Genomic DNA, 13472 nt, shown 5'->3' on the forward strand with positions numbered 1-13472 from the left:
TAATTTATATTGTCAATTGAAATTGTCAAATTGACGTATATTTCATACCTAATGTCATTGAAGAAGAAAAATTATATGTTAATCCGCAATATTGATATGATACAATTATTATATAAGAGTAAATTTATTAATTTTATTTTGCTTGCAGTACTGCAGTTTAATAATTAATTTTATTTGCTACATACAATTGTTTACCTTTTAATAACATAACCTCAGTCTTACTTTTTCTTCTTAAAATTTTTTTGGGCTATGGCCTTGACACTTTTCCAGCAACCAGGACCGCAATATGATTGGCCAATATAATTAAATGTGCGAAAAAAGTTGCCGAGCTATGAAACCAGGTGTCGCTTTTCCGAACTTGCATGGTCCCAATCCCAATACACTTAATGGAAATATTTGTGTAATGTAACATAACGAACTTATAGTACTATTTGATGAAATTAACGAAATGCATACATGTAAAGATTAATATTGATATAATTGTTTTAGAGTAACCAAAGACTAGAAGTTCTAACATGGCGAATGGACGACCTCATACCGACTTTTTCAGTCAGAGCTCACACACGAGTTATAACAGATTTAAATTGGCACAAATTTGATCCTTACATATTGGCGTCTTGCTCCGTAGATACTTTCATTCATCTCTGGGATTTAAGGGATTCTCGGAGACCGACTTTGTCATTATCTGCCATTGCAGAAGCGTCACAGGTTCGATGGAACAAGGTTTCATCATATTTACTTGCGACTGCACATGAAGGTGATATAAAAATCTGGGATCAAAGGAAAGGAACAGCTCCTGTACAGTATATCGCTGCACATTTAGCAAAAATTCATGGGTTGGATTGGAGTACAACGTCTGAAAATCATATATGCTCTTCAAGCCAAGATAGTACAGTCAAATTTTTTGATACAACGAATCCTAGAAGAGCAGAATGTGTTTTGACTACCACTGCACCGGTATGGAGAGCTAGGCATACTCCCTTTGGAAATGGTTTGGTTACCGCTGTAGTGCCGCAATTGAGAAGAGGTAGTTGTATTTAAGACAGTTCTAAAAAATAATGACATTTTATTTGATACAACATAGAATATAGCAAACGTGTTCTTACCTTTATAGGCTATTGATTATGTTCAAAATAAGAGAGCTAAAAGGAACTATAACGTTAACGGAGTTTTATTATTTCATGATCAATGGAGTTCTAAATATGAAAAAACCGCGGATTGCTACCATTTAAAGGGGTGCGTTTTTGAGAAAGGGATGAAATAATCCCTTAGAGTCAAAAATATATTTTTTTACAAAAATATATTTAAAAAAAAGGAAAAAAACACGAAAGGAAGCAATTTTGCTTTTTGTCCCATAACTTTTTCCACGGGGATACAGGTATAGGCATTGGCACAGAAAAAAGACTTCTATCCTTCCTCTTTAAAATAACGTTTGGTAGAAGTCTTTTAGATTTATAATTTCCGAAATATGATTTTCAAAGTTCGCCACTCACAGCATTTTTAGGTCATTTTCCCTATTATTTCGCAAACATTATTCTGTAACTTTTTTCTACACAGTTTTAGGAATATGCAATAGGACATTTAGTAGGAAGAGAAGTTAATTGCCTTTAAAATGGTATGTTATAAAAGATTGTATGATTATTTTTAAAGGGGACGGAGCAAAATGCAAAATTTTGACGTATGTCAAAATTTTCAATGTGTTTTAAATGTACAGAATGAAAGACTAAGTTTATTATCGAGGGCCGAAAATCCCTTAGAATAAATAAAAAGTTTCTTTTGAATGAAATATTTGCAATTAAAAATCAAATTTTCTTATTAAAATAAACATTATAGAAGTTTTCAGGGACTTTCGGCCCTCGGTAATAGTGTAATCTTTCATTCTGCGTTTAAATTTTTCAAAAATATTTATTAGTTTTCTCAGGATTCGAAAAAAATGATTACATTTAAATCACATTGAAAAATTTTGACATGCGTCAAAATTTGCATTTTGCTACGTTCCCCTTAAGCATGATATAGTTTTTCAAAGTTTTATACTTTAAATGATTTTTGATAAAGTAGCCAAATATGGAATAGTGCCCTAATATGGAATTCCTTGATTTCTCCGAAAATATAAGTTGAAAGCGCACTACAAGACCATCCTCTATTTCAGTCGCTCTTTTTATTATCGTATTTACACTAGTGATGTAACGAATGTCATTTTTTGAACATTCGCGAATACGAATGCGAATGCGATTATCTGCTACCGACATTCGCGAATGCGGATGCGAATGCGAATATTTTGTTTTTTTTAATTTGTGTCTATTTTTGACATGTTTTCTAAATTTATAATCAAAAGTTAATTGATATGTTAGTATAAATCAATCTGAATCTTAAGCTTTACTACATAATACCAAATAATAAAATAAAGTGAAGGCTGATAATGTGATTATACAAGGTAAAGTTACCATTTCTTAATAAAAAAAAGATGAGAAATTAATAGATTTTGATGTTATTAACCTAATATTATCTTCAAATTATTTTTTTTCTGATATTTATATTCGCAAAACATTCGCACAAATTTCTCGAATGCGAATACGAATGCGAATATGCAAAAATATGCGAATATTCGCGAATGCGAATGCGAATACGAATATTCGTTACATCACTAATTTACACCTCTGTGTCAGATGCGCGAACGATACGTGTCTGATAGGCGCGTTTTGTTTTATCGTCTCACAGAAAATTTTAAAGGTAAATATATTCAACGAGTATTATTGGTTAATATGCATGAATACAGACTTGTTATGCTATTGTGTACATCAATAGTACCTTTATTTTGATATTTTATGACATTCTGTAATTAAAACATTACGACTTGAAAAAATGTTGATACTAGTTTCATCTAATGTACAAATCCAAATATGGACAGTCGTTGGTGCCTAATTATGGAATAGTGGATTAAGTGTAAGTGGGCTCATTATGATTGTGATGGTCCAGAGTTTCGTACATGGATCTGTGATGTCTGCATGTGAATTAAATTACTTCTTTCATTTTCACAATTTTCTTATTTAAATTTATTTGATCTCAGATGTTTGTTTATATATATTTTTGTTATTGATATGTTGGTTTATGCCTATATTCCATATATGGGTACCTATTCCATATTTGGTTACTCATTTGGGATTTTGTTTTTTGTTCGGATTTTTTTTTGTTAATTAATATATTTAATAGAAGGCTTTTAATTACTACATAAAAGTGTATGACTGATGTGTCATAACATTAACTTGTTTTCATTTATATAAAGGTATTATTTTATATCCCCAAAACAAAATGGTATTCCATAATTGGCGACTTTCCTCTATGTTTTACGATTATTTTTAAATTTCTCATTATAACTTTTTTCTTCTACATTTAGGTATATACATTGCTGCATACAAAAGAAAGCTTATTTACTTTAAAATGGTGTATTGTAAAAATTCTAGGACTATTTTTAAACAAGATATGTTTTTTAAAGTGTGACATATACACATGCAATACACATTATGTCCGACGAAGTTGGAACCATATGGGAAACTTTTCAACGAAAACTTTTCGTTTATAAATTTGCAAAAGTCTGTGTGTTATTGCGTTGCCGCTCCTGCAATACTTAGAGCAGATGTATTGATGGATTCTTATGTAGTTTTGTCTTCTGAATCCAAATCTGAAAACGGCATTTCGATATCTCTAACCGTCTTCGAGATAATCGACCTCAAAATCTAAAATGTGACGTCACAATCCTGTTATTTCCTACCACGCACTAAACGTCAGCTGAAATCTTTGATTAGGAAGTAGGCTACTTTTCAACGAAAACTTTTCGTTTATAAATTTGCAAAAGTCTGTGTGTTATTGCGTCGCCGCTCCTGCAATACTTAGAGCATATGTATCGATGGATTCTTATGTAGTTTTGTCTTCTGAATCCAAATCTGAAAACGGCATTTCGATATCTCAAACCGTCTTCGAGATAATCGACCTCAAAATCTAAAATGTGACGTCACAATCCGGTTATCTCCTATCAGGCACTAAACGTCAGCTGAAATCTTTGATTAGGAAGTAGGCTACTTTTTTAATCTGAATTTGTTAAGCAAAGCAAATGTTATTATTTATATTTGAGTTTGACACTTCGTTAATGTCAAACTAAATTTTAAATTATTTAGCTATTAATAAAATATAAATGACATTTTATAGTGAATTTAATTATTATAATAATATGTGTAATAAATGTATAAAAATACAATTTGAGAATATTTTGAAAGCAATAATACATTATACTATATTAATAATGAATCAGTACAAACGATTATATTTAAATTTGGTAAATTCTCCACTTGACCCGCGACCAGCGCACACAACTCAAAACACAAGTACGCAAATACGGTTGCGTGAAGCGTGGCGCAAAGCCGTGTAATTTACGAGACTCGCTAGGTCTGTAGATCCAAGTAAAGTTCATCAGTAAAAAGTATCTTTATCATGTATGTATTATTTATTTTACAATATTGGAAAATTGTTATTTAAAATGTAGTTTGGAATAAAAAAGTATGTTCTGATATATGAAATTACATCCTTCTAATAAAAAAAAATATTTGACGAATTTTCTCAAATTATGGATACCAACATCATTTTCATTTATAACTCTTGTATTTTTAATTTGACGAAGAAAAGTTATTCTTCATAAAAATCTCTTCTTCGTCTAAGATTTATGATGCAACCATCATGAATCAAATTTTATTAATTTTATACGAGGTATGTAAAAATTATGAATTTCGAGTAAAGTATCTTTATAGTTCACAACATTTAAATTAGAATGATGTACTTGCACATTAAAACATAATTTTTAATTCTAAACAGTTTTTCGTAATAGCAATTTTCTATATTATGAATTTAAATAGGTATATAAACAAAGTTTTCGTTATGATAATGCTCGCAATTTCAGCTTGTTTAATCTGAATTTGTTAAGCAAAGCAAATGTTATTATAGTATTTTTACTACAAAAAAGTTATTACGTAGGTCAAAATTTTTGACGTAAGAGAACTGTCAAAACATTAGAATGTGACTTTTCATTATTGCCATGTTTATTATAAACATGGCAATAATGAAAAGTCACATTCTAATGTTTTGACAGTTCTCTTACGTCAAAAATTTTGACCTACGTAATAACGTTTTTGTAGTAAAAATAGTATATTTACATTTGAGTTTGACACTTCGTGAATGTCAAACTAAATTTTAAATTATTTAGCTATTAATAAAATATAAATGGCATTTTATAGTGAATTTAATTATTATATAAAATAATATGTGTAATAAATGTTAAAAATACAATTTGAGTATATTTTGAAAGCAATAATACATATTATACTATATTAATAATGAATCAGTAGAAACGATTATATTTAAATTTGGTAAATTATAACTCCACTCGACCAGCGCACGACCACACAACTCGAAACACAAGTACGCAAATACGGTTGCGTGAAGCGTGGCGCAAAGTCGTGGAATTTACGAGACTCGCTCGGTCTGTAGATCCAAGTAAAGTTCATCAGTAAAAAGTATCTTTATCATGTATGTATTATTTATTTTACAATATTACAAAATTGTTATTTAAAATGTGGTTTGGAATAGAAAAGTATGTTCTGATATATGAAATTACATCCTTCTAATGAAAAAAAATATTTGACGAATTTTCTCAAATTATGGATACCAACATCATTTTCATTTATAACTCTTGTATTTTTAATTTGACGAAGAAAAGTTATTCTTCATAAAAATCTCTTCTTGGTCTAAGATTTATGATCAAATTTTATTAATTTTATACGAGGTATGTAAAAAAATATGAGTTTCGAGTAAAGTATCTTTATAGTTCACAACATTTAAATTAGAATGATATACTTGCACATTAAAACATAATTTTTAATTCTAAACAGCTTTTCGTAATAGCAATTTTCTATATTATGAATTTAAATACGTATATAAACAAAGTTTTCGTTATGATAATGCTCGCGTTTTCAGCTTGTTTATTATTAATTTTATAAAAATTATTCTTCATAAAATGCTCTGCATAGCCTAAAACCTACGATGCAATCATCAGATATCAAATTTTAGCAATAGTATACGAGGTATGTTAAAAAATATGAATTTCGCTAGAAAGTAAAGTATCTTTATATTTCACAATATGGAAAAGTGTTATTAAAAAAAGTTCTTTGGAATTAAAAATTATGCAATTATATTCTTCTAATTGAAAAAAAAATTCTAAATTTTTCTCAAATTACGGATGCCTGCGGATATTCTGCGGATATCTTGTTTAAAAATAGTCCTAGAATTTTTTACAATATGTACACCATTTTAACGTAAACAAAATAAGCTTTCTTTTTTATTCCACAATGTATATACCTAAATGTACAAGAAAAAAAGTTATAATGAGAAATTTAAAAAATAATCGTAAAAAAATCAAAAATCGTTAAAAGTATAAAACTTTGAAAAACCATAACTTGCTTAAAAATAGTCGTACAACCTTATGCAATAGACCATTTTAATGGTAATTGACTTCTTTTCCTACTAAATGCATTGCATATATCTAAAACTGCGTATGAAAAAGTTACAGAACAATGTTTGCGAAATAATAGGGAAAATGGCCCAAAGAGGCTGTGAGTGGCGAACTTTGAAAAATGATATTTTGGAAAATATAAATCCGAGACTTCTACTAAACGTCATTTTAAAGAGAAAGGATGGAATTGTTTTTTCTGTGAAGCAATGCCTATACCCTATATCTATATCACCGTGGAAAAGGGTTATGGGACAAAAAACAAAATTGCTTTCTTTCATGTTTTTTTTTGTTTTTTTTTAATATATTTTTGTAAAAAAACATTTTTGCTTTATATTAAAGGGCGATATATCAATAGTATTTTTAATCTGGAACATTTTTTCTGTAGGCGTGTTTGTACCAAAAATGCATAGATCTCACCCAATGCACCTTGTGCCTAGGGACTAAGTCACCCCCTCTCAAAAACGCACCCCTTTAAATAGAAGCATTTCGCGTTTTTTTCATATTTAGCGGTCCATTGACCATATGAAACAATAAAACCCCGTTAACATTGTAGTTCCTTTCTAAAAGACATAATCAATAGCCTATTAATTTTATTTTATTTCCAACTGTTTTGTTCGCATTTTTCTTGTGTTGAATTTGTTCCACAGCCAGGCACAGTATTCACTGGGAGGGTTGACATGGAGGGGATGTGACATATCGACATTGCTTCTCATGGTGGCACAATTTGTAAGCCGTCTCCCACGGGCGATATATTCAGTTCTTTTTCTTGACTATATTTTCTTACCTTAGTAATGAAATCCATATCTTCTTTCAACCAGATCTTTTGGAAACACAAAGAATCTACATATTCCTTTTTCACTATAGTGTTTACAATCCGGGGCAAAGCACATTACCATTTTTATTGTACAAAATACAATGGTTCATAAAAGTTTCGAACCTTTTCTGGGTGAATATCACTAAAAAGCTATATTTCATAAAAATTTAAGACCGAATTGTGGTAGTATTATCTTAAAAAAACTACACTTAAAAGCAGCAGAGACCTTTTTGGTAGTCGCCTATTATTTCCTCTGCGTATGGAGTTAGTCTTCTAAACAGTATTATGGATATAATTTTGTATGTTGTATTGACTAACGATATTCCTCTATAGTTTCGACATATTTGTTTGTCTCCCAATTTCACTTTAGGGTAATACTTCTTTCTATGGCATCTGTCACTCCTGTTCTTCATCTTATTTTCTTGTTCGTAATTCGATCCCTATAGAAATGTCCTATCGAAATGTCTAGCGTTCCATGGCTCATTGGGTGACACACATTTTATTTCTTACTTTTTTGGTTATTGTTCAAGTTTCTGCACCATATGTAAGTACTGACAGCACACACTGATCAAAGACCTTCCTTATGAGACACATGGGCAGTTCTGGCTTAAGGACATAGCTCAGCTTGCCGAATGCCACCCAAGTGAGCACTATGCGGCGGCTTAGTTCACACGTTTGATTATCTCTTCCTATGCGTATCTGGTGCCCTAAGTACTTATAAGAGGTGGTTTCATCAATAGGCATGTCATTTACTTACTGAAATCTTTTCGCTTAACACAAGATTTGTCATGATTTGTATTTTTGTATGGTTGATTTTTAATCCATCTTGTAAGGAGGCTAGGTATAGTTTCTCCAGTTGCGATACTGCATCATCGATGCTGTCAGCAAAAAGAACAATATCGTCAGCGAATCTCAAATGACGTATTTCTCCGTTGATATTAATTCCTTTTTCACTCAGATTTGCGTTCTTAAACATATGCTCTAATAATGTTGTAAACAACATTAGCAGGGCTGTAATATGATTAGCTCTCATGTGCATTAAAATAAACTATTATGACTTTCGCCTCTGATGAAATTTTAATTCTTCTATTCATATGTTTTAAATACTATACTCCTTCTCAGAGGCATCTTTCAGTGTGTCACAGTTTTTCGATTTCTTTCTAACGCGTTATGTTGGAAGTTACAGAAAAAAGGTACGTCCGTGGTTAAAGTCATTTATAACATTTATTCTAGTTGTTGATAGATGGCGCTATAATTGAACAAAAAATGATTTATGTATTATCTATACGACTATAATCTGTACAATTTTTTAAGACTATACAAATCAAAGAACATACCTTTTTATAAATGAAATAAACACAATTGATTTGTTTTATACCAAATTACGATTGTGACAACTGTCAGATTTAACTAAAATGTCATGCTATGATCCTATACATTCTTAAGATCATATATTACGTCATTAATGACACACTGAAAGACTGAGAAGAACTTTAAATTATAGTCGTATAGATATGTAATAGGTAAATAATGGGTAAATACCTAAATCATTTCTTTTCCGATTATACCGCCATCTATCAACAACTGGAATAAATGTTATAAATGTGTATGTATGGCCTATTTCATACTTTACGACTTTGGTCGTCACGACAAACGGTCGTACTACCGTTTGTCGAGCTCATCGGACTTTCACACTTTACGACAGTATTCATCTTATTGTCGTAGAAAACACAGAGGGCGTAAAATGAATCGGGCAAAAATTTTGGCTTTATGGATAATTTATCGCCGTAACAAAAAAACAGAGAGACGTAATCGCCTACATTGGGTGCATCCAATCAATGGAAGAAGATAAGAAGTAGGTTTATATCATACACTTTTTGGAGATTTAAGAAATGACCAAAATAAATGTTTTAATTATTTCCGCATGTCAGTGACATAGAGTTTCCTCGCCCTTCTCGGGCGAGTTTCGGATCTTTTAGGATACTTTTCTCCTTCCATGCATCTTTGCATATTGTCCACAGCCAATCTTTCCCTTTCTCTCCTAAAGATTTGATCATTTCTGGTGGAATTTCATCCTCCCCTGGAGCCTGGAGCTTTACCTATCTTTAATTTTCGTATCACTTCTACCAGTTCTTCTCTTGAAATCTCTCTTAATTGTTCCCCCATGTGTGATTTTTTCTCTCAGCCTTTCTTGCGGTATACTTCCAAATTTTTCTTCATACAAGTTATCAAAATATTAGTGTACCTGTATAAATGAAAAAATATATTTTTTTTGTATTCTCTAAGAGTTAGATATTAATATGTAAAAAGTTTTATGTTCATTTCTAATAAACGTTCTGAGAAAAAAAAATCTTGAAAAAATGCTTATTTTTGGTCTTCTAAAGTGTACTAGTACCTTAAGGATTGTTGTACCATTTTTGTTGTCCCAGTCCAGTAGCAATATATGTTGTATAAAAAATATATAGTCCTTTTCATAGGCATTAGGCATTTTTCAGTGCGTCACAAATGATAGAAAAAAAGGTTCAGTCGGAAAAATGAAAGAATACCCATGAACGATCACATCAATCACGTATTTTGTATTTGCTATCTTTTTCCATAACAAACGTTGGTTATTTATAGAAAAAGGCAGCAAATACAAAATAAGTTATTGATGTGATCGTTCATGGGTATTCTTTCATTGTTCCGACTGTAAGTCCATGATAATACACATTTATAACATTTATTCTAACATGACATTTTAGTTAAATCTGACAGTTGTCACATTTTATTTGCAATTTAACATAAAAACAAATCAATTGTGTTTATTGCATTTATAAAATGGTATTTTCTTTGATTTGTATAGTCTTATAAATTGTACAGATTAGATTCGTAGATATATTATATAATTCATAAATATTTTTTTTCGATTATAGCGCCATCTAACGACAACTAGAAAAAATGTTATAAATGTCTGTAATCACAGACGTGCCTTTTTTCTGTCACATACAATTTACTGCGTTAGAAAGAAATCAAAAAACTGTGACGCACTGAAAGATGACCATGAGAAAAAGATTACCTATTTTGTTAATAAATACAACTTAATTAGTGAACAATAATTATTATTGTTATTGGGCTCAATTTTCATCTTTCAATATTTAAAAGATCCGTCAGAAAAACTGATTTTATTATATTTAATATACCGATTATATTAATATCTATATATAAGGTAAGGTCGCCAATTAAGGCCACCTTAACGTTTAAATATCTGTAATATTTTATTCAGGAACAATATGGATATTCAGGATAAAATACTTACTAAATAAATAAAGAAATATAAAATTTTAACATTGAATAAATCTGGAATATTTGGCCTTATTAGGAACTGGTAGCTTAATAAGGCCAGTTTCATTTTTTACGCAAATTGAGGTGGATAATAAATTTTAAACCTAGGAACAAATACAAAATTTAGTGAAAGAAACTTTTATTCATATTAAAAACAAAAATGTGTCAATACATTAAGCACACATATCGCACATTTACACACATCTAGGACAATTGGCTTTATTAGGACACTGTCTACTTTTTTTATTTAACATAAAAAAATAATAAAAAGCAATATAGAGAAAAAACAGTTCCAGTTCCTTAAAAAGTATTAATTTACTATCGCTTTACAAAGAAAAAAATAATTGGCTTATATTCATTAAGGACCATTTTAGTAATTTTATAACTTACCTAAAATTTATAAACGAACTTCCGCACCGTAAAAAACACGTGTCTAGTCTACTTGGCGCTGCTATGTGATACTACCGACTGAATGGCTTAGACGATTTTGACTGAGAAAGACATTTACGGTAACCTCTAATATATAATATCTATATTTAAGAAAATATTTGCAATTGGCCTAATTAAGACACTGGCCTTATTTGGCGACACTACCTTATTTAAATAATCATTAATAAAACACGAATATATATATATATATATATATATATATATATATATATATATATATATATATATATATATATATATATATATATATATCTACGTTTATGTCCATGAACACTAAAAAACTGTGCAATAAAAGAATCTTTAAATTATTAACAACAAATTTTAGATATTCTCGATGAAACATTTATGATTTAATTTTTATAATAGGTACATTGATAATAATGCATTTTATAATGGGGACTATTTCTCGGCACTTTTACAGTCCTCACAAAGTCTATTGAAATTTTTGTCCTCACAATAAAATAATACCAACCAGATGCTTACCTATGTATTGTATCTATGTGGGTAAAAATTCCTCATCTATATTGTTTACCATTATGTACGTGCCACTGAATTCACTGGTACTACACGACTAACTGTCGTTAAGTATGGAAGCATTAATTTATGCCCGTGGTTCACTGATAGCACGGCACGACACGAGCGTCGTCCATTGCAGTGACATTGGAAGACAGCCGGAAGAGCAATGGCACGACAGTTAGTCGTGCTCGTCCTGATTGAAATGCTCCGTATATTGCTGTATTGGACTAATGGAATGTACGACAGACTGTCGTTACGACCGTTTGTCGTGACGACCGAAGTCGTAAAGTATGAAATAGGCCTATCACGGACGTACCTTTTTTTCTGTCACTTGGGTCGCACTGAAAAAAGCCTCTGAGAAGCACCATATGTTTAATTTATTTGAAAGTTTACTAATATTAAGCTTTGGCAGATCTTTTTATTGCATTTATTTCTAGGTGAGAATAGTCTACTTCTATGGAACACGGCCAACAGAGCTACACCGATGCACACATTCGTTGGCCATCGAGACGTTGTTCTAGAATTCGAATGGAGGAAACAGAAATCTGGCGATTCTGACTTCCAACTAGTCACTTGGTCCAAGGATCAGACATTGCTTGTGTGGAAAATAGAGCCATTTATTCAGAAGTTATGTGGTTACGAACCAGTGGAAACCAAACCATCCAGTGAGATTAATGTAGATAGCGATGAAAGTATAAAATCGTTTAAAAAGAGTTCTCCCAAAATACAACCACTTCAACAGGAATTCTCTCTTTTAAATGTACACATACCGAACCTGATCATAAAGAAAATGGATTATGTTTCAAGATTTGTTTTGGTTAATGCTGCAATCAATAATTTTGTTGTCAATTTAAAAGTCAGTTTTCCTAGTGCCTATCCCCATGGAGTACCTCCCGGATTTGAAGTTATTAAAGAAGGTAAGTTTTGATGATAAAAATTAACAAGTACAAATAAAAAGCAGGGATACTTTGTACACTACTCCAATAAATTAACGCACCATCTTAAAATTTGAACATTTTTGATGTCTCGAATTTCCTAAACCTGTTGTCCGATTTGAGTGATTTTTAATATGTTATAGCCTTATTCTTTAAGAATATCGCTGTAATAATATTGTTGACAGGTAAATATCCTTGTATACCGGGTGTAACAATCATAATGTGTTATTTTCTAAAGGATATAGGAAAATACAAATCCGATCCCCATTAAGAGAGAAGTGGACGTAATATCGCCAAAGCTTTTCAACTTAGCTTTAGAATACGTCCTCAAAACTACAAATTGGTCAACCTATGACCTATGGCATTAACGTTAATGACAACAAGTTAAACCACCTCAGATTCGCCGACGACATTGTGATTATAACGAGCACATTCGAGGAAACCACACACGGGCTCACGGAAGAAATCAAAATCAATGTCGGCATTAGACAAGGGGACACCTTTAGTTCGTGCCTATTTAATTTAATAATGGATGAAGTTATATGTAGTGTTAACAAAACGAATCAGGGATACAAAATGGGTAACGAGCCGAAACGAAGATGAGTTACAACGCCTATTACAAAAATTTAAAATAACCGCCGAAAAGTATAACCTGACACTATCCACCCAAGCGAAAGAGAAAACCCAAGCGATGGTAATATCTAAGAACCCAATTAGATGTAAATTAGTAGTGGACAACCATATAATCAAACAGATAATGGTGTCCGAAAGCAAAGTCCGCATTTATTTATAAGATATGTGTTAGACCCGTACTGACATACGCAGCTGAGACAAGGGCCGAGACAACAAAGACCAAACAAATAATGAGAACAACAGAGAT

At 31.1% G+C, this 13472-nt stretch overlaps 1 protein-coding gene across 6 annotated transcripts in view; it reads left to right on the forward strand.

Annotated features, from left to right (window-relative positions):
• Positions 1-13472, forward strand: part of LOC126887114 (GATOR complex protein WDR59) — a 321890-nt gene that overhangs the window by 275322 nt on the left and 33096 nt on the right. For 5 of the 6 annotated variants that reach the window (XM_050654460.1, XM_050654461.1, XM_050654457.1 and 2 more), the window contains 2 exons: positions 490-1030; positions 12095-12574. In XM_050654460.1, coding sequence (XP_050510417.1) covers positions 523-1030; positions 12095-12574 — 988 coding nt within the window. In that variant the 5' untranslated portion in view covers positions 490-522. The remainder of the gene's footprint in view (positions 1-489; positions 1031-12094; positions 12575-13472) is intronic. The other variant, XM_050654458.1, reaches the window with a different exon arrangement.

This window comes from Diabrotica virgifera, chromosome 6, assembly GCF_917563875.1.
Source record: "Diabrotica virgifera virgifera chromosome 6, PGI_DIABVI_V3a".
NCBI classification, from domain to species: Eukaryota; Metazoa; Arthropoda; class Insecta; order Coleoptera; family Chrysomelidae; genus Diabrotica; species Diabrotica virgifera.